The sequence below is a fragment of the Rhipicephalus microplus genome, chromosome X (assembly GCF_043290135.1).
Source record: "Rhipicephalus microplus isolate Deutch F79 chromosome X, USDA_Rmic, whole genome shotgun sequence".
In the NCBI taxonomy this organism is placed as follows: domain Eukaryota; kingdom Metazoa; phylum Arthropoda; class Arachnida; order Ixodida; family Ixodidae; genus Rhipicephalus; species Rhipicephalus microplus.
In genome coordinates, this window is record NC_134710.1 from 437,539,445 (window position 1) to 437,565,673 (window position 26,229).

The window sequence follows — 26,229 nt, forward strand, 5'->3', positions numbered from 1 at the left end:
CGTTGCCCGGATTTTAAGTGTTTGTAAGTGGCGATGATATTCCAGTTTTCACGGCACATTGTGACTAACATTATTCTTATCAAAATTTACAGAGATATGTGAATAAGCTGGAGAGATGACAAGATGCAATCTGCATTATCCAACCTACGACCTTCAAATAACGCGTTCGATGCTTTACCACTAAGTTATCACGGCGGCTCAGCGGTAGCTCAGTGGAAGGGCAACTAACGCGTTATTCGAAGGTCGTAGGTTCACTTCCTTCTCAGAGCAATTTGTTTTTTCACACATTTTCTTTCTTCCTATTTATAATACAATATTTCTAATATCGCTCTCTATACATTTCTCTGCATTATTGTCTGTTAGATCTCAATATTATGTGTCAAAACACGTAAAAAGTAGCCACTGGGTATACAATTCTTTATTATATATATATATATATATATATATATTTAAAGAGAGAGAGAGAGAGAGCGTAAACAGTGAAAACATGAAAACATTGTTGTGCACCAATTCAGCCTTGTAACTGATTCGATTGAACTCGTGTACAATGAAAAAAGAGCTTCTCATTAGGCTGTGTACAGGCACGTCAGGGCAAAAGAAATAAAAGTAATATAACTGATGTGTTGGGCACGTGGCTAAACAGATTTGTCCAAAAAGAATTTGCTGATTAGCCTAACTAGCCTCAAGGTTGCGTTATACGACAATGATTATTGTTCTGACACGAACAGAGATCAGATTTCACTTGTTCACGTTTGAAAACCATTTCTTAAAAGAAGTACCGGCTGTGTCTGCAGCGTACGAGCTAATTATATTTTTGGTGCAGTATCTTCTACAACTCAAGTGGTATCGATTTGATTGGATTTGTGGGGTTTAGTGTCCCAAAACCACCATATGTATATTAGAAACGACGTAGTGGATGGCTCCGGAAATTTCGATTACCTGGGGTTCTTTACCCTGCACCTAAATCTGAGTACACGGGCCTACATCATTTCCGCCTCCTTAAGAAACGCAGCCACCACAGCCGGTATTCGATCCTGAGAACTGCGGGTCAGCAGCCTAGAACTTTAGCCACCTGACCACCGTGGCGCGGTCAAGTGTTATGGAGGTCAGCATTTTGAAGTGAAGGCATCTAGAGAAATCCCTTTTTAAATTACACAGTTTTGGTAAGGTATGTTCCTGTCTTTTCTTACTGCTATTAGGGAGAATCAATCCACAACTTTTTATATAGCGAGGGTAATAGTTTATTCCAAGAACAAAAAAAAATATGTCTTCATCTTCAAAATCACGGCTCGTATGCGCAAAAACGATCATTCTTCAATCGAGCACTTTTACATCAAAGAAAACAGACATGAAGATGTTCGCTTCCATAATTAAAAAATATAATATTCAATCTGGCGAAGCCTTCCACATGCTGGGTACATCCTGGGCCTACGATGTCCCTGCGGGGTCGAGTGCTGGACAGGTAAAGTTGATTTTCCTGGCACACCGTTTGTCATGCGTGGCCCTTACGAGGGTGATTCTTGCTGTCTGTGCCTTCTTGTTTCAACGTTATGTTGACGTCGTTGAGCAATATCGGTGCCAATCCGTGCAGCTCGTATGCTCGCATTCTTCGGTGTTGACGGCACGTTGGCAAGTTCCGGAGCTCTACACTTGACCTGCACCGTCTTCGCGCTTCCCCTTTCAACTTGACGCGATCCGCGTCGAGGAGACATCAAGTATTTGTCGCACTAACGTGACGACGATGCCTGATCGCGGCCACCTCTCCGTCCGCGATGTCAACGCCAGTAGCTTGTTCGATCTCCGTGCTCGAGACCCATTTAGGTCCTAGCCTCTGGGTGCTCCAGGTTTTGAGGTCGTCTTTGGTTTCGAGGCAGCCACGAAGTCGCCCCTCCATAGCATCTGCCATCGACGTGTTGATGGTTATGTGGGTTTTTCTGGGGCTACGACAAAACTATTGGCGTTGGGCCAAGAAGCTCTGGCAATCGCTCACAGGTGACACTGCGCCGAGGTTGGAACAACCCGGTGGCCGGAACGGGCGTCTGCTCTTGGCCGCTGGAGTCGTTGAGTCCATCTGGTCCCGGAATTGACACCGACGACCCGTCAAGCGATCCACCGTCCGAGCAAGCAGTCTTCTTCTTCTTCTCCTTTTCTCATGGCTCACACCCAATGCAGAGGATTCGCCGAGTTCTAGGTGAATTCTTTTTTCAGAAGCTGATTGCAAGATTCCTTTTATAGGATAAGAATAGCTAGCGCAACAATCTCAGGTAGGGCATTTGTAAACAATGGGACATTTGCCTGATGTTCTTTTAGATTGGCTGATAAATTCTACTTTGGCGCACAAAACATCCAGTCACATTCTAGGCACTATCCTTCACGATTGAATGCGCCGTTGACGATGACGTTACCGAAAATATTTTTTTAAATAATAAAAAAACAGGTCTAAGGCAAAACTTGCGTATAAGCTCATGTCACCTGACAGTGAAATTCTCGCCTTAGAAATAACCTTAATAGACTGCATGTTTTTTTGGTGGTAAAAGCATACCTACCCAAACTTGTATTACATATTTGATGTTTAGACGCTGCAGTGACAATTTGTTCTCAAAATAAAATTCTGGTCGGCGATTTTCATTCTCATCATATGTGCCGCGATTTCCGAACTGATCAACGCAGTAAGAGGTTGTGGGAGTGGACAGTGGATCATAACTTGTGTTGCTTGAATTCAAGAACACCTACTTACATTAGTGATAGGTCTCGTTCAGCCTTCCCAGGCAGCACAGAAGGTTGGCCCAATATTGGGGATAGATCGGCATTGCCTGGCCCATGAACGGCCCAGTTTTCACAACGTACCGCCAAGATTGGCTATGCCAGCCAAATAGAACGGCGACGTTGGACCAGCGTTGACAACGTACCCCCAATATTGGTTCTGCCAGCCGAATAGAACGGCTATGTTGGACCAGCATTAACAACATTCCGCCAATGATGGCTGTGCCAGTCTATAAGCTTGGTTATATTGGGCCAGCTTTCAGAACTTTCCGCCCATATAGGCTGTGCCAGCCTATTAGAACGGACACATCGGGCCAGGTTGTACAAGTTGCAGCCAATATGGGCGGAGCCATCCAATAAGACCGGCATTATTGGCCCGCCGTTTGAACGTTATTGCCGGCGTTAGCTGAAAAGTCAACATCACGATGTCATAATATTAGAATATGAGCCAATTTCTGCGTGTGCTGCTTTTTGGCGCTGTTCTGGCCCCAATTCACGCGCCGATTTTTCAAGTTAGAGAGAGAGTAATATATGTGCCGGGCACAATATTAGAACTATCTTTTCGTCATTAAACCATGCCCCGCCGCGGCGGTCTAGTGGCTAAGGTACTCGGCTGCTGACCCGCAGGTCGCGGGTTTGAATCCCGGCTGCGGCGGCTGCATTTCTAATGGAGGCGGAAATGTTGTAGGCCCGTGTGCTCAGATTTGGGCGCACGTTAAAGAACCCCAGGTGGTCGAAATTTCCGGAGCCCTCCACTACGGCGTCTCTCATAATCATATGGTGGTTTTGGGACGTTAAACCCCACATATCAATCAATCAATCATTAAACCATGCACAGCTCGTTGAAATGCATAATCGTTGGTTGAAGTTGTGCAAGGTAGACTTTTTAAGTGAGAAAAAATTACCGATCAAGTTTCTCTGTCAGACGTGACGTCCGATGCGGTGCTATCCGTACGTATGACGAAGCTGCTGCGGATACCGCTGTCTTACGCGTGCATGTAGACGTCGAATATCTGACGCAAATCTTATCGTATCATGTGTCGGGCTAGCTATCTACGCGACCTATTCGAATCTGTTTTGCGTTCACAGCACAGTACGGTTAACGGCACTTGCTGCTGCTTGACGTGTGGGAAGAGCGGGGGTCATCAGTTGCGTTATGGTGACTGAATCATACAACATATGCAGTTGCCGTGATCTAACACACAGACGCGCGTGCGCACGCACGCACGCGCTATATTCATGCAACGACCACACGAATTCCCAACAACATCGCAGCGAACGGTTGGTAAGGTGTTGCAGAGTGTGTGGGCGTCGTAGGGCACCCTGTCGGTGCCCAGCTCGTTGCGAACGCGAATTTCGGCGTGGAACGCATCTTTTTTATGTACTTTTTTACGTGTGCCCAAAACGGTAGGCTGCGCGATACGAGAAGTACGACACACAAAAAAAGAAGAAACGTGAATGCATAGGGCGAATCGTTAATAACAACAAAAAAAACAAAAAAAAAACACGCACGCTCACGCCACTGCAGCGGCGTGAGCGTGCGTGTTTTTTTTTTTTTGTTATTAACGAAGCACATGTGCTTCCATAAAACATGACAGCCAAGAATGATGAAGTATTCATTTACATACAAATTACTATGAGTTGCTGAAACTCACGCAAAAGAACATAATTTTCTTCCTTGGATATTGATCGAGTGCCTTGGAATTATGCTATGTGAATTTGACACATCAACAGTGCATTATGATTCCCACCATAAGGGGCCACAATCTTGGCAAGTAATAGAAGTACTCTTCCCACCTGATGTGCACCTAACGTAAAGAGGCCTTGTTTCTCAAGTTAGCAATATATGTTATATATATATATATATATATATATAATCACTGGAAAAATATACCAGGTGTAACCAGAAAAAGGTGCACCTGCAGTTTTAAAGTTTAAAAGAAGCAATGACATGCCAACCATCCAAAATAGAACGCCCGAGAAAGGAGCATCAATCAGTATTACAGCAGCTAAAAGCCTGCTAACAGCTGAAGGTAGTCATGCTGCTCTTCCATTCAAGTATAGTGTACACTGAGAAAAGATACTGAAGATACACCATCAGCAAATGACAAAAGCAATACAGACAGAGCTTTCTCTTATAATACAAAAAGTCTTTAGCTGAGGAGGCAAATAAGTCATTGGCACACAATAAGTGCACAAAAAAAAAGCTGTCGCACAAGGCTGTCAGCGCTTAGACAACACAGGCAAAAATACAGTAGACTGAAGAAGGGAAAACCCATAGCAAAAGTTACCATACTCCTGAGTTCTTGCTTTGCGTGCAAATGAAGCTAGCGTGAAGTTGAACACTAGATTAAAGCACCACAATCAAAATCTGGAAGTCAATGCTTTAGGAATAATACAAAGTACTGAAGAAGCATGCAAAGACCATTCCTGTGAAGGCAAATATAAAAAAAGACTGAAAGCTCTGTGGCCCTGAACAAGACAACACCACAACCAATCGAAGAGCCGTTCGGACACACCAGCAGTTCTGGCCAACACTAAAAAGTCACAAAAACATACCTTTAATGCCTTTTTTACAAGAGAACTTCAAAAGAAATATGCATACACCAATGCCAGAAGTATCGATGGAAGCTATTACTCATATTCAGCTCTTCATTGAAACACTGACAGAAGATACTTGTACCTGGATGCTTAATTACTTTGGTACAACTCAAGAGCGTCGACGCCAAGTGGCAAAAAAATTATGATGGAAGACTACAATGTGATCAAATGCACACGTCAACCACCAACCAAGGTCCTATGCTAGAGTGAATATCGCAAAAAGTCTTGAACGCCTAATGTCACTGGCTCATACTCAGCGTTCTCAATCAAAATCTTGACCTCCCACACAGCATATTATTTCAACAACCTGCCACCTCTCACCATGTCATGAAACAAGCTCGAGTATACACAAACCCTCCTCACCGTTAGGTAGTTAGATAGCTCCACTAGTGCTTCACTCTCGGAACACATAGAACAGGGCCGTAACTAGACGGGTGGTGAGGAGGTTCTGAGCCCCTGAAGTATTTTCATGCTCTGACTTTTCGTCAACAATAGCTTAATCTGGGCAAGTTGGTTCATCGTGGTTGTGTTCTAGTAACAGTGAGAGTAGTTCAGGAAGAGACAAAAAGGACAGGAAAGAGCGCTGACTGCCAACTAAATTTTATTGAAGGTACTACGCCCACTTTTTTACAGAGTACAAGAACAGTGCTCATGCACAACGACACATGTGAGACCATGATAATATAATCTTAACTGAGAAAAGAATACTCTCTCTCCGAATGGATGAGTGAAGGTATACTGATGCACTGATCCATGGCCTTCCTGACAAGAAAATGCTTTCACAGTCTCTCTTTCATTTCTTGTTCTTGCTTTTTTCAAAAACAGTGTTTTATGAAACATAGAACTGCACTTACATTCTTTACAGTGTATGGCCATGCGACTACCATAGCCATTCTTAACATTTTAAGCATGCTGTCTTGCTCAAACATTGGGGCATTGCCCAGTTTGTCTCATGTTCACGTTCCCACGTGTCAATAGTATCTCATACACAACATTATATTGGCATTCAGTATACCTATTCTCGTGATGAATGGTGAAATAATGACTATTCCTGTTGCTTTTTAGTACACACAGTTTTGAAAACTTGCAAGGGATGGCAAATAACAAGATAAAATCATATCGGCTCGCTATTTTCTTTATATTGTGAAACACCTTATGTACGTACGGTATAGCATGCAAAGATCTTTGGTCATTCTGTGTTTATTTTGGTCCTGTTTTGTTTAACTTGACTTTCTGCAGGAGGGTTTAGCACACGGGTGTGATGGTGCTGTTGGGATATCCAGCATCCTTTAGTCTTTTAATCTGGTTTTTAAGGCTTACCTCATCCTTGTGCTCACATGACTTCTGAAGGGTGGCCTCAATGCACGTGGTGGCAATTCCTCTGTGTAAATTGTGTAAATGTGTAATTATGTGTTATGATGTACTAAATAAGATGTCCCAAGAATCAGAATAAGTGACAGTAGTCAAAGTTTTTGTCACTGCCTTTATACAAATACCAGTTTATTTGTTGCCTCCTGCAGTATTTTAGGGCCTCTTATATAGATAGGATGTTTTCTCACTTTTATTACATTTTTGTATTGATGATGCCATATGCTCAGGAGGTAGAATGTCGTTATGTTCTTTCTGATAACTTCTAGCTTCTGAGCAAAGATAATGTTTCAGAAAAATGAAAAAAGGCTAGCATAATATTAAGACATGGGAAGAAAGCAGAGTTTATCAAAAATGAATGCATTAGTTGGGAATGAGAGAAAAAGATGGATGACAGGTCAGTATTGTCAATTAATTTATATTAGGACACATGAAATGTAGCAGAGGGTGGCAGGTGATTAGTTCCAATGAGATCGAGAAATTATCAGCCATAATATGAAATTGGCTCATACAGGACAGGGAACATTGATTGGGCTTCCACCCTGCAGTGGACATAATATAGGCTTAACACTAACAATGAGCAAAGCCTGTGAAATTAATGCTCCATGAAATGAGCAGTACTGCACAGATTGCTGTGCTAGACTTCCCATTTTGCATGTTTTTACCAGCTTATCCTGCTCGCTGTTCAGACACAAAGCTTCCCCAGAAAAACAATGTTATACTTGGTGAAGATAATGCCAGTGAATCCAGTGTTTTATCTACACCTTTCCTTGCTTAAGTCCTCCTCCAAACTATACGATTTTTCTTGGAAATGTTCTGCTTACAGCACACCAACCGATCAAGTGAAACAACTTTATTGGGGTCCTGCAGGACGCGCCCTAGTATGCAATCACCATTTCACTTCACGTTACACTGGTGGTAAAAATATTCTCTGGCAGGGTACAAAAGTGCATGCACTGAGCTAGCTTGTGCAGCGCGGTCTATTCCAGAAAGCTGAACCTATGTTTGGTACAGAATTTTGTAACCACACGATGCTTGCACAGATTAAATGTGACCACACATAGCAACTTCTGAGCTTTTTTATGAAATGATCTCGCAGTATCTGAAAACATTTGTTTTTCTGTTTACTTCATAGTTCCCAGTGAAATATTTCTCTTGTTCCTCTCATTGAATAATGGCATTTGGTGTGACTAAGGTGTTCCTAATGCCTCACTATGAGATCAGAAAAATGATTCTCCTTGAAATTGCTTCACAAGCATTTCCTAAGATATTGAATGACACTGCTTGCACATGTACAAACATTTGCTAGTTTTATTGAGGGTTGATGATAAAGGGAATCAGTTGGTGCATCCAAGCCGGACAGAGATTGACTGGCCCTGAAAAGGGTCGTTTAGTTATATATCTTGCAGCTTGTTCCAGGTAGACAGGGCTTCATTCTGTAGAAATGGTAACTCATCACACTGGTTCCCCAGCATGAAGAACATAACTTGATGCTAACACTGACTCAGATGTTCTGAAATGTCATAGAGGGTACATGAAGGCTGGGTACATGAAGGTTGCAGTTATACTAACTGTACAGTCAGCATGCTTGTGTGATATGTGCATAGCTGCATCAAAGCCACGTGTGAGAATTGCGTGAACAGCTGAAAATCTCAATGGCAGCATAGCTTAAGAAGTCTGTCATCCCTTTTTTGCCAGTTTCCAATATCATCCTTCCCTTTTCATGCATCTTCTTTCAATATATCTGGGGTTTTAATTCCCAAAACCACGATATATTAATGAGAAGCAAATTTTGAACATCTGGTGTTCTTTAACATCTTCACTTGTTTGCAGCGCAACACCAGAAACACAGGACAGGGAAGGAGCAAAAGAGAAAGAAAAGACGGCGCCGACTCTGAAAAAGACGGCACTGACATCATGACACGCACATGCCGTGATGTAAGCTGCCCAAAGAGAGGCCTCCCATGAGAATAGTGAAGAATTGGGAATAGGATCTACCAGTAAGGGCTTTGTGTGCAATTCACAAACAGTGAAAAAGATCCACCAGGGGTGAACCACAGCTACATGGTGCACTCTGGTTGAGAGAGAGCAGAGTAAAACAGATGTGCCAGACAGGAGATTATAAATGGTTTTGTATGGAGCTGGTGCCAGACCGAGCTCTGATTAAGCGTAAGAGAGTATTGAGCGCCAGGCTAATCTGATCCCATTCCTGTGATGGGGTGCAATGTGATGACAGGTGCGAATTCCATTTTCTTTTTTTTCCATGGGTTTAGGGAAACAATTTTTCAGGGATCAGACGAAAGTACCTCCGACATACATAATAACATGCTTATTCTTGGGCGTAGTCATGCCTAGCCACCAGATTGGGAGAAAAAGGAATGTTTCCCGAAATGTGCGATAAAGTGTTTGGTGCTACGCCTTGACGGAAGTATTGATAGGTGCTTTGGAAATCGGTACGCCATTTCTGTAATCGTTAAATATGCAACTGCATGTGCCACTGCTAGGGATAGCGTGACACTCCCAGCCATTTCGGGGTAAGCCGTTTTAATCTACATGAAGATGTTAATGAGCCCGTTCTCCATCACAGCAGTAGCTGTGGCCATTCCTTCAACTAGGCCTACTGCAGCGCCAACTAAACGTCTGCATGAATTTAGCGCTAGTACCGTACATAATAATCAGCACGTGCCTTGGGTTCACTTCGATGGTGTTGTGAATTCATCTTGCGTGACAATGGTTTAAGTTGCATGCGTGCCTTAATCATTATTGCAATAGGAGACCATGATTTATCGTCACGCATGGTGTTGCTTAGCTCGGTCCTCAATGTTCGAAGCAGGTTCCGCCTTGTGAGTGCATGAGAGAGGCACAAGAGTTGATTTCTGCTCTGTGTTTCTACAATTCCCTAGCCTGTATTATACAGGAAGCGGATAGTGCTGGTGTGCGTCAGCTGCCTCGGTGCGCTCTCAACCGCCTGCCTGGTAAGACTGATAGCTCATTCTATCAGCGCCTTGTCGTACTCCCTCTTCACACTGCGACATGTCCTCCACTTGGAGGACATGATGACGGTACAAGATGATACGAAGCCCAAAACCACAATGTTTGCAAGCCACAACCCGAGCAAACAATTCAACGGTGAGGCCAGAAAATCTACCTGACTAGGCCTGGAGCAACAAGCCAGAGAGCATATTCTTGGCTGGATAGATGGATGGATGTGGCCGTACCCTTTAGATCGGGCGGCGGCTAACGTCACCTAGCCGTAATGCTTAGTGAACTAACCACAAGATTTTTTTTTCCCCTTTAAATAGTAAAGTTGGACGGGTACTTTGAAGTGAAGGGTTTAATTTTCAATCGTGCCTTGACTTTAGCCACCAATCAGATAACCTCCTTCTAGTTAAGTCTACCCACTTAAAGTCTATTTTGCCCTCCCTGTCCCTAAGCACCAGTGCTTTGAAAAACTCTGCGCCATCATCTTGAACTATAAGGTGAAGCCCTTTACAGAGCATTGTCAAGTGTTCGGCAGTTTTTTCTTTCTCTTCGCACGCACTGCATATTGTGTCTACCTCTTCATATTTGGCCCGATATGTCTTGGTTTGCAATACTCCCGTCCTGGCCTCAAACAGTAGAGAACTACCCTGAGTATTATTATAGATTCTTTCTTTGGCAATTTCCTGCTTAAAAGTTCGATAGATCTCTAGTGTGGACTTCTTAATCATGCCAATTCTCCACGTCTCAGTCTCCGTTTCCTGCAGTTCCGTTTTAACCGATAGTTCTTTCTGGTTTGGCCACCTGCTGTTTTCTAAGTATTTACCAGTCAATTTCCTGGTTCGCTTCCTCCATTTTGTATTGACAATCTTCATGTACAAGTAGCTGAAAACCTTCATAGCCCAACGCTCCTCCCCCATTTCTCTCAATCGCTTCTCAAATTTTACCTTGCTGCTAGCTTCCCTGCCATCAAATGATGTCCATCCCATATCACCTTGTACTCCCTGGTTTGGTGTATTCCCGTGAGCTCCTAAAGCAAGCCTACATATTTCACGTTGCCTAATTTCTAATCTTGCTTGAACTTCTGACCTCATGCACAAGACCGCGTTGCCGAACGTCAGCCCAGGAACCATGACCCCTTTCCATATTCCTCTCACAACATTATACCTATTGTAATTCCACAGCGCCCTATTTTTCATCACTGCTGCATTCCTGTTATCTTTAGTCGTCACGCATATTTCGTGTTCCCTCAGGTACTCAGTCCCATTGCTTATCCATACGCCCAGTTATTTGTATTTATCTGTTATCTCTAGCGTGACTTCCTGTATTCTAAGCTCACTACCTTTGTTATCATTAAAAATCATGACTACTGATTTTTTCTTACTGAATCTAAAATCTAACCTATCTCCCTCATTACCGCAGATGTCCATCAACCTCTGCAAATCTTCCTTGTTGTCGGTCATTAGCACTATATCATCTGCGTAGATTAATGCTGGTAGTGCCTGATCAATGAGTTTTTCTTGTTTGACTAAAGAGAGGTTGAAGCCAAGTCCCCTTGCCTCTAATTTGGCCTCTAATCCTTGTAGGTACATCATGAATAAGAAGGGTGACAGTGGGCACGCCTGCCTAAGTCCACGTTTCACCACTGTCGGCTTGGATACCTGTTTTTCCTACTTTTTAACTACCTTGTTAGTTTTATAGATTTCCTTTAAACGATTAGTGACTCCATCTTTTACACCCAGTGTGTCTAGTATTCCCCACAAGTCCTCTTGAACCACGCTATTGTACGCTCCCTTGAATTTCTGCAGGCCGGTAGGAAGCTTCACAGCGCAGCGCCTGATCTTGTGAAACGGCGCAGCCATGCAGGCAGGGCATTCAATTCCCTCCCTATTTTTTGTATACTACTGTCCTTGTGTACATCGTAGAACACATAACAGTAATGATAGCAAACAGATCATTGATTCGGGTAGGCTTGGTGTTTCTATTTAAAATGGAACAACGAGGAAGCTGCTGAAGCTCGTGCCTGTATACAGCTGCTTTATATGGAGATGAAACTTTAACGAAAAAAAAAAATGTAATGATAAACAGTAGGCTCATAAAAAACAACATTTCTCTGAGGGTGCATGGAATATATGTACCATGCAAGGCTATGCATTGCAGTCCTTACTGCATTAATTATGTACACGTACTGCAGGGCATGCAAGTGTATGCAGACACACGCTGACGAAATGACATTTTTTGCTACATACAAACGTGCACCGCACCAAATAAGACGCACGTGTTTGTATAGTCAGGGAACACTCGTGAATATTGATGAAATCACACAGCTCGCTTACAGTATAAAACAAACACAATTGCGAACAATAAAATGCGACGCTGTTTAAAGAGGCGGACCCAGGTTACGAGGAGAATTATCAGTATGGCATACACACCACGTGTCAAGCTTTTGCAACATCTAAAGAGACTAAATATGGAAAGTTGCCTTTGTAAGTTAACATGACAGTACCAAATGGAGAAGCCACACGAGAGAACAATTCATCGTGGGCTAAAGAATGTGTTTTAAATATTATACACAGCTTTGCAAGATAATATCGACGAGTTTTACTCGTCTAGGTGTGGGAGGTGTAGGCCTGATAAAATGCGATGTTGCTTCAGAGCCTTTCTTTCGTAATATTGCAATTTTATTCAACTCTTTCAAACGCGGCACCGTAAATTTCTACTGGGTACTCGAACACGGCAAGCAAGTCGCGGGGCAAAATCTTTGTAACATTTTATTACCGAAACAGCGATACTAGCAATGCTTGAGCTGCACTTGCCGTTTTCTAAATTGTAACCGCCTCAATCTCATCACTGTGATCAGGAAACAGAGAGGAAAAGTACAGCAGTAGTACGTAGAGAAATATTCAATTTGAAGCCCTTTAGCAATATCATCTAAACAAATTGCCAGTTCACTGTTGAATTCTCGATGGAAACAAACAGCTGATCAGGGACGCAAGCTTGGCTCGGCACTGGCTTGGCCGTTCATACAGAGCCAAAAGCCGCTGCAGGAAACTGCGGATCGTATTGAGACAAAATATTTTAGACATTTTTGTTTTCTTTGTTTCATTTCTCTAATTGCTCTTGTGATGGCGTGGACCGCGCTTCGTGATCTCATGTACCGGCGCACTGTTTTTAAGTTTAGTATGGCGCACGATAATACATGATTGCGTGCTTTAATTTAAAAAGGTTCGCGAGTATGGTAGCAACACTGCAATGTCGGGAAGAGGCACGGGGAAGAGGATAGTAGTAGAACCAGTAGCAGCTGCATGCCCGGGTGGAGCGACTGATGCCCAGATGGAGGAATGTCAACCCGATGCCTTTTGTGTTGGCCGTTCTGGCAGTTCCGCCGACTTTATAGAAAGAGACGACCCCGTCGCTTGTCCTCTTCTCTTTTCCTTCGGGCATCAGCGACAACATTGACGGACGACGTGTTCGACTTCACCGTGCACGTGAGTATAGGTTGGTTTTTCATTTGAGTGAATTCTTGTTCAGATTTGCAACTTGTCGACTTCATCCTGATCACCTGTCACCGGCAATAAGTCACATACGTGTGATATTTAGGTGAAATAAATGATAATGCACATTTTCTGCTCCATTTGCGTGACTTAGCTACACCAGGACATGAGGTAAAGCCTTTGTCGCCTAGCCACTAGCAGGCAAGATCGATCACTCGCATCCTTCAGTTCACGAATCAACGCGCCTGCCTTAAAATTAGTAAGCTGCTCGCAAAGAAATCTTACCGAGGCAATTTTGTTTTCTGTGAACAATGCACCGTATATTTGTCTTGAATAACAAAAAAAAACAACTTGAAAAAATAAATGTCGCGACCTTTTAGAAAACGCCGTGTCTAAGAGCTAGACGCGGCATTTTGTAAAAGGCTCATTAAATTCAGTATGTTTTCGTAGTTTCTGCTTGATATTATTATTGTCTATGAATTTCATGGCCCAATCTTTTGCTTTGGCTGAAAATCTCGGCGGCAAAAACTTTGTTCAGTGTCCCTTTAAGGGCTGGTGTAGATGCCATCATTTCAGTCGCAAATCTTTTTGCTAGTCGGTCGGCTGGTTAACAATAAGGGTGCTAACTAGAGTTCCAGATTTCATCAGCAACACATCGTCATGGCTTCATCAGATGCTGCATTATATACATTCTATCCTCGTTTTTAAATAGGTGTACCGTATGGTCCACTGTTACAGGAAACAAGCGAGCTCATGGACAGTGAGCCATGTGGTGCTAACTGGCAGCAAGGCTTGTGAATGGGACGCATGCGCATAGAATCGGGGTGCGCCCAGTTTTGTCTGCCATTTCTCCGCCTGTACGCATGACAGCATTGGAAAGCGCATCCGTATTTTAGCTGCGCAATTTATCTAGCCCAGTGCCTCCTGCTTCAGGGATTTCCTGTGAGCACAAAAAATGCATGATTTTAACCGTTGCTGCAGTGTTTTGCAAGTTGTCACCGTAAAGCACATCATATTTTTTGCATAATGCTCGCTGCAACTAGCAAGTTTCGATGACTCAAAATGCTGTTCAGGTCTGATGTAGCAAACATTTTAAGCTCGTCCTCGTGACCATGAAATATTGGTTTATTAAATAATGGAAGGCAGAGTTGGTATCAGTTGATTTACAGTGTGAAAATGAAAAGTGCGAAGGACCGTGCCTCGCAAGTAAGCCCCGAGAGCATGAGCAGAGAAGTAGCAGATGAGGATGCTCATGCGCTGCATTTCCAAATCTCACCAGCACTAATGCTTGACGGACTGCTGGCCACGCACTAGCGTGTTCTTTCTGAAACAGGACTTTGGCCCTGTAAGCAAGTTCTTGAAGGGCATAAGTAAAACGTAGAATGGGCCCCCTAAATGCACCCATCCTTGAACCATTGGGCTTATGAATTAGTGCCCTTTTCAAAATACAACTATACTGAGCTATAAATTGTGACAGAACAGTGCACGAAGTTTATAAATGGGAAAAAAGTCTTTAAATGTCCCCTTTATACATAGTGTTCTTGTGATGTCACTTCTTCCGTTGTCGCCCTCTCCCGCCATGCCCGGGTAACTCCCTGGGTACCTACGGCAGTTCACGTGCTGCAGTGCGGTTTGTTGGGGGCTCGTCATCTGTTGCTGTGAACGATGTGGAAGCATTGTGGTTTTTTGTTGTCTTACTTTAACGAGCTCGTTGGATTAGGAAGGCCTCCCTCGTTCACTCGATACAAGACCAGATAATCAAGATGTGCGACACATATACCAGCCAGGGCGTACACCGGCTGCCCGCCACAACCTATGAGGGCCTATTATCTTGCTTTCACTACAAATTGCCAGGCCCAAAAACGAGTGAAAGCTCAAAATCTCTCGAGCCGCAATTTTAAGAGTGGATGTGCGAAGCGCAGCTGCTCCCATCGAAAACTAGTCGTGCAGAGCTAGGCAAGTTTACAAGAGATATAATATTATGAATATATTGTCACGGCCTACGCCACCAAAGTAGCAATGCCTCCCCCCCCCCCCCAAGTGTTTTAAACAGTGCTGATGTTGAGCTTGAGCCTCTTTGATTGCAATTTGTGGAAATAGTCGAGGAAAATATTATACAAGGCAGATAGCGACTTTGCGTGGTGTGTGCCGCGGTAATGCCAGTCATCACTTTGTTTTTCGCGTATGCTTTAACACACTTTTCACTTTGTATTTTGCTTTTGTTGTACGCTAATGTACAGTGGAGTCACTGAACATGATAGAGACCGTGTATAGAATTGACTAATTAAAAAAATCCTGACGCCCAACTTGAACCGATCGGCTATACTTCAAAGCGAACTAATATTGTTTCCCATTCTTTATAGTTTGTTTCAATGCAATACCAAATCTCCGCGATTGCCATCACGATTTTAACCGGTTGCCTTCCTCGCCATCATGATTTTAACTGCGGACAAGTTTGTATGTACAGTATCTTGGTAAGCTATATCTGTTTGCAGGTAAATACTTGGCTATGGCGCTTACCCGTAATGAAGTTGCACCTGAAGATGCAAATATTGCAAAGTTTCTTCAAGTAGCTTTTGTTAATCTGCACCAGCCAAATACGCTAGTACTTTTAGGAAAATCGGAATGTGCGTTCTCAATTTCAGGTTATAACTTTCAGCGAAGAAGCACCCTAAGCTCTGCTCCCTCTGCGTGGACTACTAAATCAACTTGCCTCACTAGCAGCTCATAATTTCTCAAACTTGCATCGTGAGGCAAAACTAAACGGGTGCAAGCACGAGGAGACAACATGGCAGTTGTAGGCGATAGATTCGGTTGGTGCCCGGGCATGTTGGTGGCGCATTTCGGAAGTGACGAAAAGGCGCTGCGAGATGCACGTGCACTCTTTGTATAGTTGCTGTATTGGACAGCAAACTTTTTTTCTTATCTGAGCAGTTTTACCAAAGGAAACTTCATCATATGGCATGATAAATGAAGCGAATCCACAGGTTGAACCACATCATAGCCTCGCTGTGCTTTTGTACTTTTTTTAGCTCGCAAAATTTATTTGTACATATAAGTGACAACTTGCCAGTAATAAGGCAGCACTTGTTTCTTTACCATATGATCATCTCCGGTGTGCTGCTGCCTCAATATTTCAAATTCTAAGCATTTACACCATTGTATGCTAACTTTTCCTTCAAAGTGAGACAAGCCACATGTGTATCGTAGATCAAGAAGCATGCCAGTTTTACGTACTTGCAAGGTAAACATCAGAAATGCACAGTTGATCAAAAATACTAGTTTAATGGTGCATCTACATAGCAAAGCACCTGTGGCACCTCGGGAACAAGATAATGCCACATATGTTACAAGAGATAAATAAAAAAGACAGGGGACGTTCCGGGAACAAATAGAAACAAAAATAAAATGGCACGTGGCAGCGAGCGAAGGCGGCAAGGGGGGGGGGGGGGAGCCCGTGGGACTTCAGCGGATGAACGTAGGGTGTGTGTCTAATATGTGGAAGAAAAAAAAAATTCAAAATTTTGGCGACTGAAATGAGGGTGACTTAGTGAGTGCGCTCATGACGAGAGTAAACACGCTTATGTATTTTTTTTTTCAAATCTCTTTTGAAAGCCACAAAAAATCTGTATGTGGTGCAGCCTAACAGAAGGTCCGTGAAGGCAAATTATGAATTCGTCGTTGTACAAAGGCCTTTTTTTTTTTTTCATGCGCACCATCCTCGCCGCGGTGGTCTAGTGGCTAAGGTACTCGGCTGCTGACCCGCAGGGCGCGAGTTCGAATCCCGGCTGCGGCGGCTGCATTTCCGATGGAGGCGGGAATGTTGTAGGCCCGTGTGCTCAGATTTAGGTGCACGTTAAAGAACCCCAGGTGGTCTAAATTTCCGGAGCCCTCCACTACGGCGTCTATCATAATCATATAGTGGTTTTGGGACGTTAAACCCCACATATCGATCAATCAATCATGCGCACCATAAATAGTGCTCAAAATTTAATTGCATATGTTGTTTTCATCCCCGCTGTATTCCGTGCTGTTTATGATGTAAAAAGAAAAAGTAGCACGCTGAAGTGGTGCTGCTTTTGGGCAACAGTTGAAAATGGCGGGGTGCATGAATGCGGAATACTGCCGCTTACACTCAAATCACTCTTGTGGTCACCTCCCACTGTTTTCAGCATGTGTTGTGTATACACAGCTGCATATTTCCTAGCTAGAAAAATTTGATTTTAGGTGTTTCACGCCATTTTCCATGTAACTATTCCACAATTGCACACACTGATCAGCAGGCTTTCAATTGCGCTGAAGGACACAGGTGCCATAAAATTCATAGTCGATTCTTTCAAGAAACCGTATGTAGAGGCTGAAGCTTCATGCGTACATACACACACACATACCATATTGTTTTTTGTACTTTATGAAAGCTGCGAAGGTCTCATGTGCCTCCAAGCGTAACCTGTCTTATTTATTCTCCATCACCGCAAAAGTTTTGTGAGTTTCAAATAAAAGTACTTTGTGCATGGCCACTTTTGGGTAATTTTTTTGTGTAGGTGTTATTTGAGCAGCCTACAGTGTTTACTTTATAAGCCTGTATGTATATGTTGCATTATAAGGATGCAGAATGTGTGTAGCTGTACAATATAGATGAAGTGTAAAAATTAAGTGTGTCTATTGTAGTGTTCTTGCAACCAATCTTACCCCCGTATTCTAGAACGTCCCTCCACTCAACGCTTCACCTTCACTTGAGATGGCTGATGGGAGCGCCGTCTCTAAGCAGAGAAAATTGCTGCATGTCAGCAATAATCTGCTGTGATTCTCGAGTAGCGCAGCGTCGCTTTTAAAGGAGCAGCGGCACAGTGCTCAACTCTGTCAAGTGAAGGGTGAAAGTCGAGTCGGGGAGCGTTTATGAATATGGAGGTTAGTTTTGTTGTCTTGTTAACCTGCCATTAACACTGGATTGATGCTACTTTGCTCTAGCTGTACAGTGCTCTCCAAGGCTCAAGGAGGCACCGCACGGGGAAGGCTCGGAGCAAACCATGCGTGAGTTTCCTTTCATTGTTACACTATGCACGTATTAAGTGATAGACTTTAATGTATGCTATTTGTATTGTGCAAGTTTTTGGGGACATACAACTTCCAACACTTATATGTTCTGACGAAAATCACGCAAGAATGAGAGAAGCTTGTGCAAAAATTATGCAAGAGTGTAAGAAGCTTTTGCAGAAGTCTGTGAAATGAAGTTTTGAAATTTTGTGGCAATGTGTCATTGTACAGTGGTCAACAGCATGCTTGACTGCAGGGCTCCCGGCTGCACAGGCGCATCTACGGAGTGCCTGATGCATGATGGGCCAAATGTCAGCCTGCACACTGGTGCCTCTTATCCCCGTTTGTCTGTTACATCAGTGTCTCTTGTAAAGGGGATCAACTATGCTACCTTTTTTTTTCGAATGTAATGAGTTCTTTTTCCAGATTATTGTTGTTTTAAGGTAGAGCCTCACATTTCTATCAAATACTGAAGATTCTATTTTTCCTTCTAGATGCTATGAAGTCACTCCTTGTGTTACAATAGAGTGAACACTGTTATGAGAAAAGCTACTTTATGGAGTTAACTCACTCCATATTGACTTGACACACAGAATTGGTGAAAACTACACTCCATTCCAGCTGCATTAGGAATATTATTCATTTGCATACTTCTGTTTCTTTTGTTTGTTTGTTGGCTGGCTGGAGGTTTGGAGTATAGGGTGGCCAGAGGGCACTGTGTAGTCTTTCTTCATCTTCCCAATTTTGTGAACATTAATTGATAGCCGTATGGGAAGCAGCCAGCATGCTGAAACAGCGGTGCAAGCATGCAAGATGTTCACCATTGCATGCAGTCAGTTGCTGTGAGCAACCTACTGCATACAATTAACTGCGAGTGGTGAACTAACGCTGCACTATGTGTGCCTCCTGGAAAGCTGCAATGGTAAAGTGCCACAATCGTACAGTAACATAGATAACATCGCAATTTGTTTGTTGAATAATTTTGCAACAGAATCAATGGAGTTTTGGATAAATTTGTGTATCTGCCTGGTTCATCAAAGCTACAGAGTCAAATGCGGTATATACTCGCGTATTATGTGTACTTTTTTTGTCCATCCGGTCATGTGCGAAGCTAGTAGGAATCGCTGGCCTAAAAGCTCAACTGGGAATATATGTTGCAGGCGCTGTCACAGCTGTCTCAAAGCGGATTGTCATTTGTTTGCTAAGCCTGTTCAAATGCCCCCATTTTCTTGAATTTCTTCCGAACAGTGCTCACAAAAACCAGTTCCCACGACAGGGTTATACCAGAGAACATAAGTACTCTCCAATAATTGTCGGGAACCCAACGTAAAGTAAGATGCAGACAAGGAAGCGCGATGCCAACACAGTGCTGTGTGTGTCGCCCTTCATGTGTGTGTGTGTCCATTCCTTGTCCCAGTCTTCTATTGCGTTGTGTTCCCTCCGATATCTAACCAACACACCCAAGCTTCTATGCTAAGTCTTATTCAACGCACTCTTCTGCTGGCTCCCATACTGAATATTGCATGTCGAAGAACTCCACGCTGATGTGCTTAGTGGTAGCACGGTTTCAGTTTTCTTCGGTAAGCTTTATAACAGCAATCTGCCTCGTATATAATTATTGTAGCCTATCACAAGGAACGGTAAAAACGCAATGGCCAGATGGCGAAACCGAAAAAAAAAATGAGTGCGAAAACCTGCCTCATCTAGTTGATGTGACAGGTCCTTGCACGCGTTCAACATCTGTGCTGTGTCTCGGGAATACATTCTTGCCGTGGAAGAGGTGGGAAGATAGGAGGCAAACCTTTAGGCATTTCGGACTACACATAAACAGGTTTCAGTTTTCAAGTTCGATATTCTAGGGAAAGCATAAAAGTTCATGGAAGAAGGGACCTTGCACTCAGTCCATTTTGTGTAAGACTGCACTCGCCTGCTCGACAAGAGATGTGCCTGACCAGAGCATCATGAAGTCAAATGTGTCTGTGTGTGTGCTGGCAAGGTGGCTCGGGCTGGTTGGGGAGGGCAAAGTATGCGAGCAAAAAGTTTCTTGTAGTAAAGCAGGCTGGCTAATTATACTGGTGAGCAAATTATGTGAGGATGCAAATTGTGCGAGTAAATGTGGTATGTACTCTTGTATGTTTCAGCTCTATTGCTACGGATCCTGCCGATCCAACTTGGCATCTGGCAGCAACAAAGACAGGTTCTGCAGGAGGTGCGACAGCTGAAGCACAAGGTACGGCTCTTGTCCGTGCCTCAGCACGCCCAGCCAGCACAGCGCCCCTCTAACCTTCTCCGGCTGCCTGCTGGTACAATTGGAGAAGTGGAGGCAGCAGAGGCAGCTGTGCAGAGTAAAGCTGTGGCTGCGGCTTTGGTGTATATTTCTTGATTTTTAATATGCCTATGTAACATGCAGAAATTTAGTACTGCTTTAAGATACTGTGTTTCGGGAAACAAACTAGTCAGGTTATCTCAAGAGCCACTGTACTACAGTCGAATATTAATAATTCGTACTCAAAGAGGCCAGAAAATTTGTTCAAATTAAAAGAAGTTCAAAATAATGAAAGTTATCGTAATTACTTGAATCTAACACGCACCTTTTTTCCGGTTAAGAGAGTTCATAAATCGCATGTGCGTTAGAATCGAGTACGAAAAAAAAAAAATGAATATGGTCATTCTATTGCCATCGCCACTTACAAAATGGCCGCCTCCTACGTGCATCGGCATGGCGCGTCGGTCATTTCTGCCTATGTGTTTCCCATGCGCGGCACTTCATACGTGTGCTGAGGAGTTCGTCATCTTGTAGTACATTAGCATCGACGGCATGGTAGGGCCGACTCCAAAAACTCGACGAGTGCACCACAATGCTGCTTCTAAAAGAAAAGTCGTCGCGTGTGCCGGAACGGACAGTAATCGGGCCGCATCGCGGTCATTCGGAGTTCCCGAAACGTGCGTGCGGGACTGGCGGAAACAAAAGCAGAATATTGTCGACAGCAAAGATTCACGCAAAGGCTTCAGTGGACCACAGCAGGGTCGGTTTCCACAAATTGAAGAGCTGCTCGGCGAGTATGTGATTAAGCAGTGAGCGGCACAGCGGCCCGTGACGACAGAACTGCTCCAAGTGCAGGCTATGCAGTTAGCCTTAGAAAAAGGGCTAATGCAGAGCCATTTTAAAGCGAGCAGGTGCTGGCTAACGAACTTTATGAAGAGAAAAGGCTTTTCCTTCCGAAGGCGAACGGGCATATGCTGGAAGTTGCCGGAGGAGTACGAAGAAAAGCTTCAGAGTCTTCAGAGGTTCCTCTTAAACTTGCGGCACAACAACGGCTACCTGCTTGGGCAAATCGGGAATGCCGATCACACGCCTCTTTACTTCGACATGCCTGGCACCACAACCGTCTAGGAGAAGGGGGTGAAGCAAGTTTGTGTACTGGCATCGGGCCACGGTAAAACTAGAGTGACAGCAATGCTCTGTTGCACGACAGATAGGCATAAGCTTCCCCCGTACTTCATATTTAAACGGAAGACGCTCTCAAAAAGAGTCGTTTTCGCGAGTGGTGTGATCAAGCGGGCCAACGAGAAAAAAGGGTGCGCGTTGCAACCGATGTCTTACTTTTTTTTTTTTGTCGTGAAAATCGGGTGCGTGTTACAATGAGGGCGCGGTAGAATAGAGTAAATAAGGTAAACGAGCGGAGGGCTCACCATGCAGTGATGCATGTGCATGGAGAAGTTTTATTCACAAATTACAGGACATCCGTCATTAATTAAAGTAGTCAATACATGTCTGTACACGTTGGCCTTGCAACGAGTCAACAAGTTTTGCATGCGGTTTGCAAAGCATTTGTACTTCGGCTTCAATATTCTCCTGGCAAAAGAAGTTGCGCGCGGCAATGTCCAGTGCTGACACTTTTCGAAGACAACTGTGTTTCCACTGTTTCTGCGCTGCAGCCGGAGCGTGGCCAGCACATGATGAGAATGGAGGAGCGTCTCCACCTGGAGAAAAGCAGATCGGCATTCGAGAGAGAAACACTCCGCGGCAGCTTTTTTTTTTTTTCTCTCTTCATGCGCGGTGTTGAAAGGAGAAGAGTCTCTACATAGCAGGAACGAAAAACAGGGAAGCGTGACACCGGCGCGTTGCAGATCGACATGAGAGAGCCAACTCTCTGCGACAGCTTTTTTTCCCCTCTTTCTCTTCATGCGCAGTGTTAAGAGGAGAAGGGTCTCTACGTGGCAGGGACGGAAAAAGCCGAAGCGGGGCACAGGAATGTCGCAGATTGGCATTTGGCAAACATTCCAGCGCAGTCTTTTCTTTCCTTTTCTTCATTTTCTTCTTCAAGCACAGCGATGAGGTGTCTGAAGTGCCACCGCAGGATTGGGCGGGGTGCTGAGAGCATTTTCGGAGCGCGGTATAGCTTTGATAGGACCACAGCGTCAGTTCGAATTAAGTGTGTTGGAATTAATGAGATTCGACTGTATTTACTATAGTCTGTGAAGTCCGAGTGAACTGTCCTAAGCTAGCAGACGATGTAGGCGGCATCGTGTGTTTGATGGGCAGTGACTAGCAATAGCCTTCTTAAAACAGACATTCAGTAATTTTGTTCATTTATCACCCTATATCGTGTCCGCTGCGGCTCTCTCTACTTTGAGCTACAGTTCACCCTGCCTTGTGTTAGCCGATTTCTTACTTTTTTAAAAATCTAACATGCATCCAATTTCGCAGTGTGAAGAAAAATGCACCTTTGTTTATTGTGATGAGATTTCTATAGCGACATGCCTCTTTGTTGGCTATCACAGAAAAATATAAACAGCAAATGGTGTGACCATCTAGTGCGACCTTTATTTTTCTATCAGTTTCATCTATGACCAAGATTTGGTCGCTCTAAGGTTGCCTCTTAGTACGCCTTGATCATGTTCATTTATCTTGTTGTGCTCTGCTTACAATGCATTGATTAAAAACATGTCTAAGCTTCTTTTTGAATTCCACATATTTTATCATTTTTCACCTGTAGAAGCTACTCCTGGTCAACATTCAGGCAAAGACATTGTAACCTCGAAGAAACGTGTATTGGAATTTGAGCACTGTACAAAGTAATTATACTATTTCATAGCTAGAATCAATATTTATTAAGGGTTATAACAGTGTTGTATTTGATTTCGCAACAGTGAAACTGCATTCAGAGAAGGACCCTAAAAGGTTCTCACACTGAGTGTGAGAGGGCTGATGTGGAAACCATTTTAGGTCAAGTGAGTTGAAGTTAGCGTAAAAAAACAATGAAATGTTGTGATGCCCAAAAATTCAAGTTGTTGTTTTCAGTGTCCTCTTCTCGCAGATTTTTATCATGAAAACATTTCGATGTGCTGTTGCGTTCACCCCATCTATGCTGCTTGCATTTTTTTACAGTGCAAGCACCTCCTGCAGATTGGGGGACGTGGCCTCCGAGAAATTGGTGTGAATGCCATGAAGGCTGTATTGGCACATGACGTGCAAGTGCTGTACAGCCTTCATGGCAGAAAAGGGAAAAGGGCCTTTGTGAACCTGAGGCTCTGTAGATTAGTGACAGGTTAGACTTGTTCATTGTTTTATGTGTGTGTACCCTTGTGTATTCTCTGTACTGCAGTGCTTCATGTGTACTATGGTATTTCTGTTTTTGTATGCAGATGTCATCTGCCAAAAAGCAGGGTGCGACCAGGCGGAGGCCCTCAACTTTATTAAGAGGTGGCTGCCAGGGTCTGGTGATCGCTGTGGGGGCAGGAAGCGGCGCTTCAGAGAAGCATTTGTTGTGGAGCAGCCCGATGATCCCCACTCTCAGAGTGCAGATTATCGGCTGCTCGCGGCAGCTGGCTTCCTGCCCAGCCACAGCAGCCAGGGCCTTGACAGCACCACTGTCACTGTGCCCCCAACGCAACCTGACCTGCAGTAGAGCGGGCCTTTTTTTAGTTGTGTATATATATTTTTCAATGTATACATTTTTTGTTGTACCAAATAAATAAAAAAAAACAAAGAATAAATAGTCTGCAGACTGTCGGTGGTGCACTGTTCGGCTAGCTTATGCTGATTCGGAAGCACCATCACCATGTTTTAGTTACAAAAAAATGCTCTAAACTATGAATATTCTCGATTACCATGTGGGGGACATATGTGGGGATTGCAAGTGGGGGACATACGCTTTCAACATTTACTTCCTAACGACTTTTTTCGATCTGCTGTACCAAATACCAGTACCAAATAAAGCACTCGCTATTGCAAAAGATAAATTGGTAAAAAAATAAACTACGCTTCTAGTGTTAGCAAAGGGAATGAGGTATAAAAGATGAAATAGATCGAGTAACTGCTTTCAGTTCTCAGCATTCAATTTTCTGTTGCCCCAAGTATACAGGGCTGCAAAGCTACAAGAGCGGGTCATCGAGGCATATTGTTTAAATCTTCCGGTAAGAAAAATTGCCTACTAATAATGGTTACATAATGGCAAGCCAATCAGTAGCCAATATTCGTCGTGCAGGAAACATCGGTGTAATAACGGCATTTGATTGGCTGCAATGTGGCCCTGGATTGGTCCAATGTCGGTCGTACATCCGTAGCCAATATTCGTCGTGCAGCAAACATCGGCGTAAAAATGGCATGTGATTGGCTGAAATATGGCCCAATGTTGGCCGAACATTGGCAGCTTTGTCGGCAATACGATGGGCCTTCGTCGGCCCAATGTTGGTTGCATACAGGCTAAAACATCGGCAAAACGTCGGCCCATCATTGGCTTGAACGTCGGCCCGACATTGGAAGAAGTTGCACTTCCGACGTCGGCCCGACGTCGGTGCCGATGTTAGCCGATGTTGGTCCAAGATTGGTCCAACGGCGGCGTGCTGCCTGGGTTACATTCAGGTCTTGTGAGTTTATTTCTCATTAGCTAGTCGTGGAGTGCGTGTTATTTCGCAACTAACAGCAATCATTTACCTATATTATTCGACATCGCTTTCAAAGTTGAAATGTCAGGCTATCAGACTCGAGTATTTATTTAATAAACCAAATGAAAAAAAGCTTTAGAATCTGCTTTGACAAGTCATTTTGAAGAGAAAGAAGACAGGAAAGCCTTGAGACAATAGGTGCACTGATCAAAAACATATAAAAAGGCAGAATTTGGTGTTGCATTCGCAAAGAGCATCACCGCTACTCCATTTGGGAACTCGAACAATGCCCGCGACTACCGATGAAGAAAGCGTGCTTGGAAAAAACCTATGTATAACCTGTGCCCCCATAACTGGTCTGATTACAAGTAATACGCTGCTAGTTTTAAACGCACAGTCTCTGTAGCTGAGGAACAAAATTATAGAAAACATTTAAACTACCTTTGAAAAGCTAGCAACAACTAGGCGCGGTTTAGGTTGATGAGATCACGTAAAATGTGGCCGTTTCCAAATAATGTAGGATTTGAGATTATCTCGTTGGAAGAAACAAAGAAATTTTTAAAAATCAGAGCTAAAGGCTTGCAGTGTAGATCTACATCAACTAAGCCTTACAATCTACAAAAAACAGCGTTAACAGTGGAAGATACCGAAGTTATAGAGGAAGAGTTATCGCAAGTGATACAAAATTGCCCTCGTCATCTCATGGTGCGGTTACATACAGAGCTGCTTTGACAAAAATATCATTCAAATTATCACCATGTGACCTACTAAACACTGTAAATATTCCTTAAGATATGTCTGGAATCCGTATGAGTGTGAGTTAGCTGAATTTGTGCCGCGACAAAAAAGAAAGACATTCGGATATGTCATAGAAAACATTCGAATTTTTGATTTACTGCTAATATGGTGAAACTCATACAGAGGGTGCTCCACCAAAGAATTATAGTATTGACTGAGACAAGTTTGATAATAAACCCAAATCAAATTGGCTTAAGAAATTATTCTTCAATCTGGTGTGCACACGAGTTATATAAAGTCACATTCAACTTACTCGCGAAAGAAGATAACATGTTGCACTAGTGACATTCGATAGAGC

The 26,229-nt window shown here is 43.5% G+C and overlaps 1 protein-coding gene across 2 annotated transcripts; it reads left to right on the forward strand.

The window, feature by feature from the left end:
- Positions 1-12,877: 12,877 nt before the first annotated feature.
- LOC142776595 (uncharacterized) lies at positions 12,878-24,235 on the forward strand. 2 transcript variants are annotated; one of them, XM_075880516.1, is made up of 5 exons: positions 12,878-13,199; positions 18,185-18,239; positions 20,384-20,472; positions 23,635-23,794; positions 23,892-24,235. In XM_075880516.1, the coding sequence occupies exons 1-5, from the start codon at positions 13,053-13,055 to the stop codon at positions 24,152-24,154; spliced, it is 714 nt and encodes a 237-aa protein (XP_075736631.1). In that variant the 5' UTR covers positions 12,878-13,052; the 3' UTR covers positions 24,155-24,235. The 2 variants fall into 2 exon arrangements, with proteins under 2 accessions (XP_075736631.1, XP_075736632.1); XM_075880517.1 differs by having other exon boundaries at positions 13,059-13,199; positions 18,177-18,239.
- Positions 24,236-26,229: the final 1,994 nt, after the last annotated feature.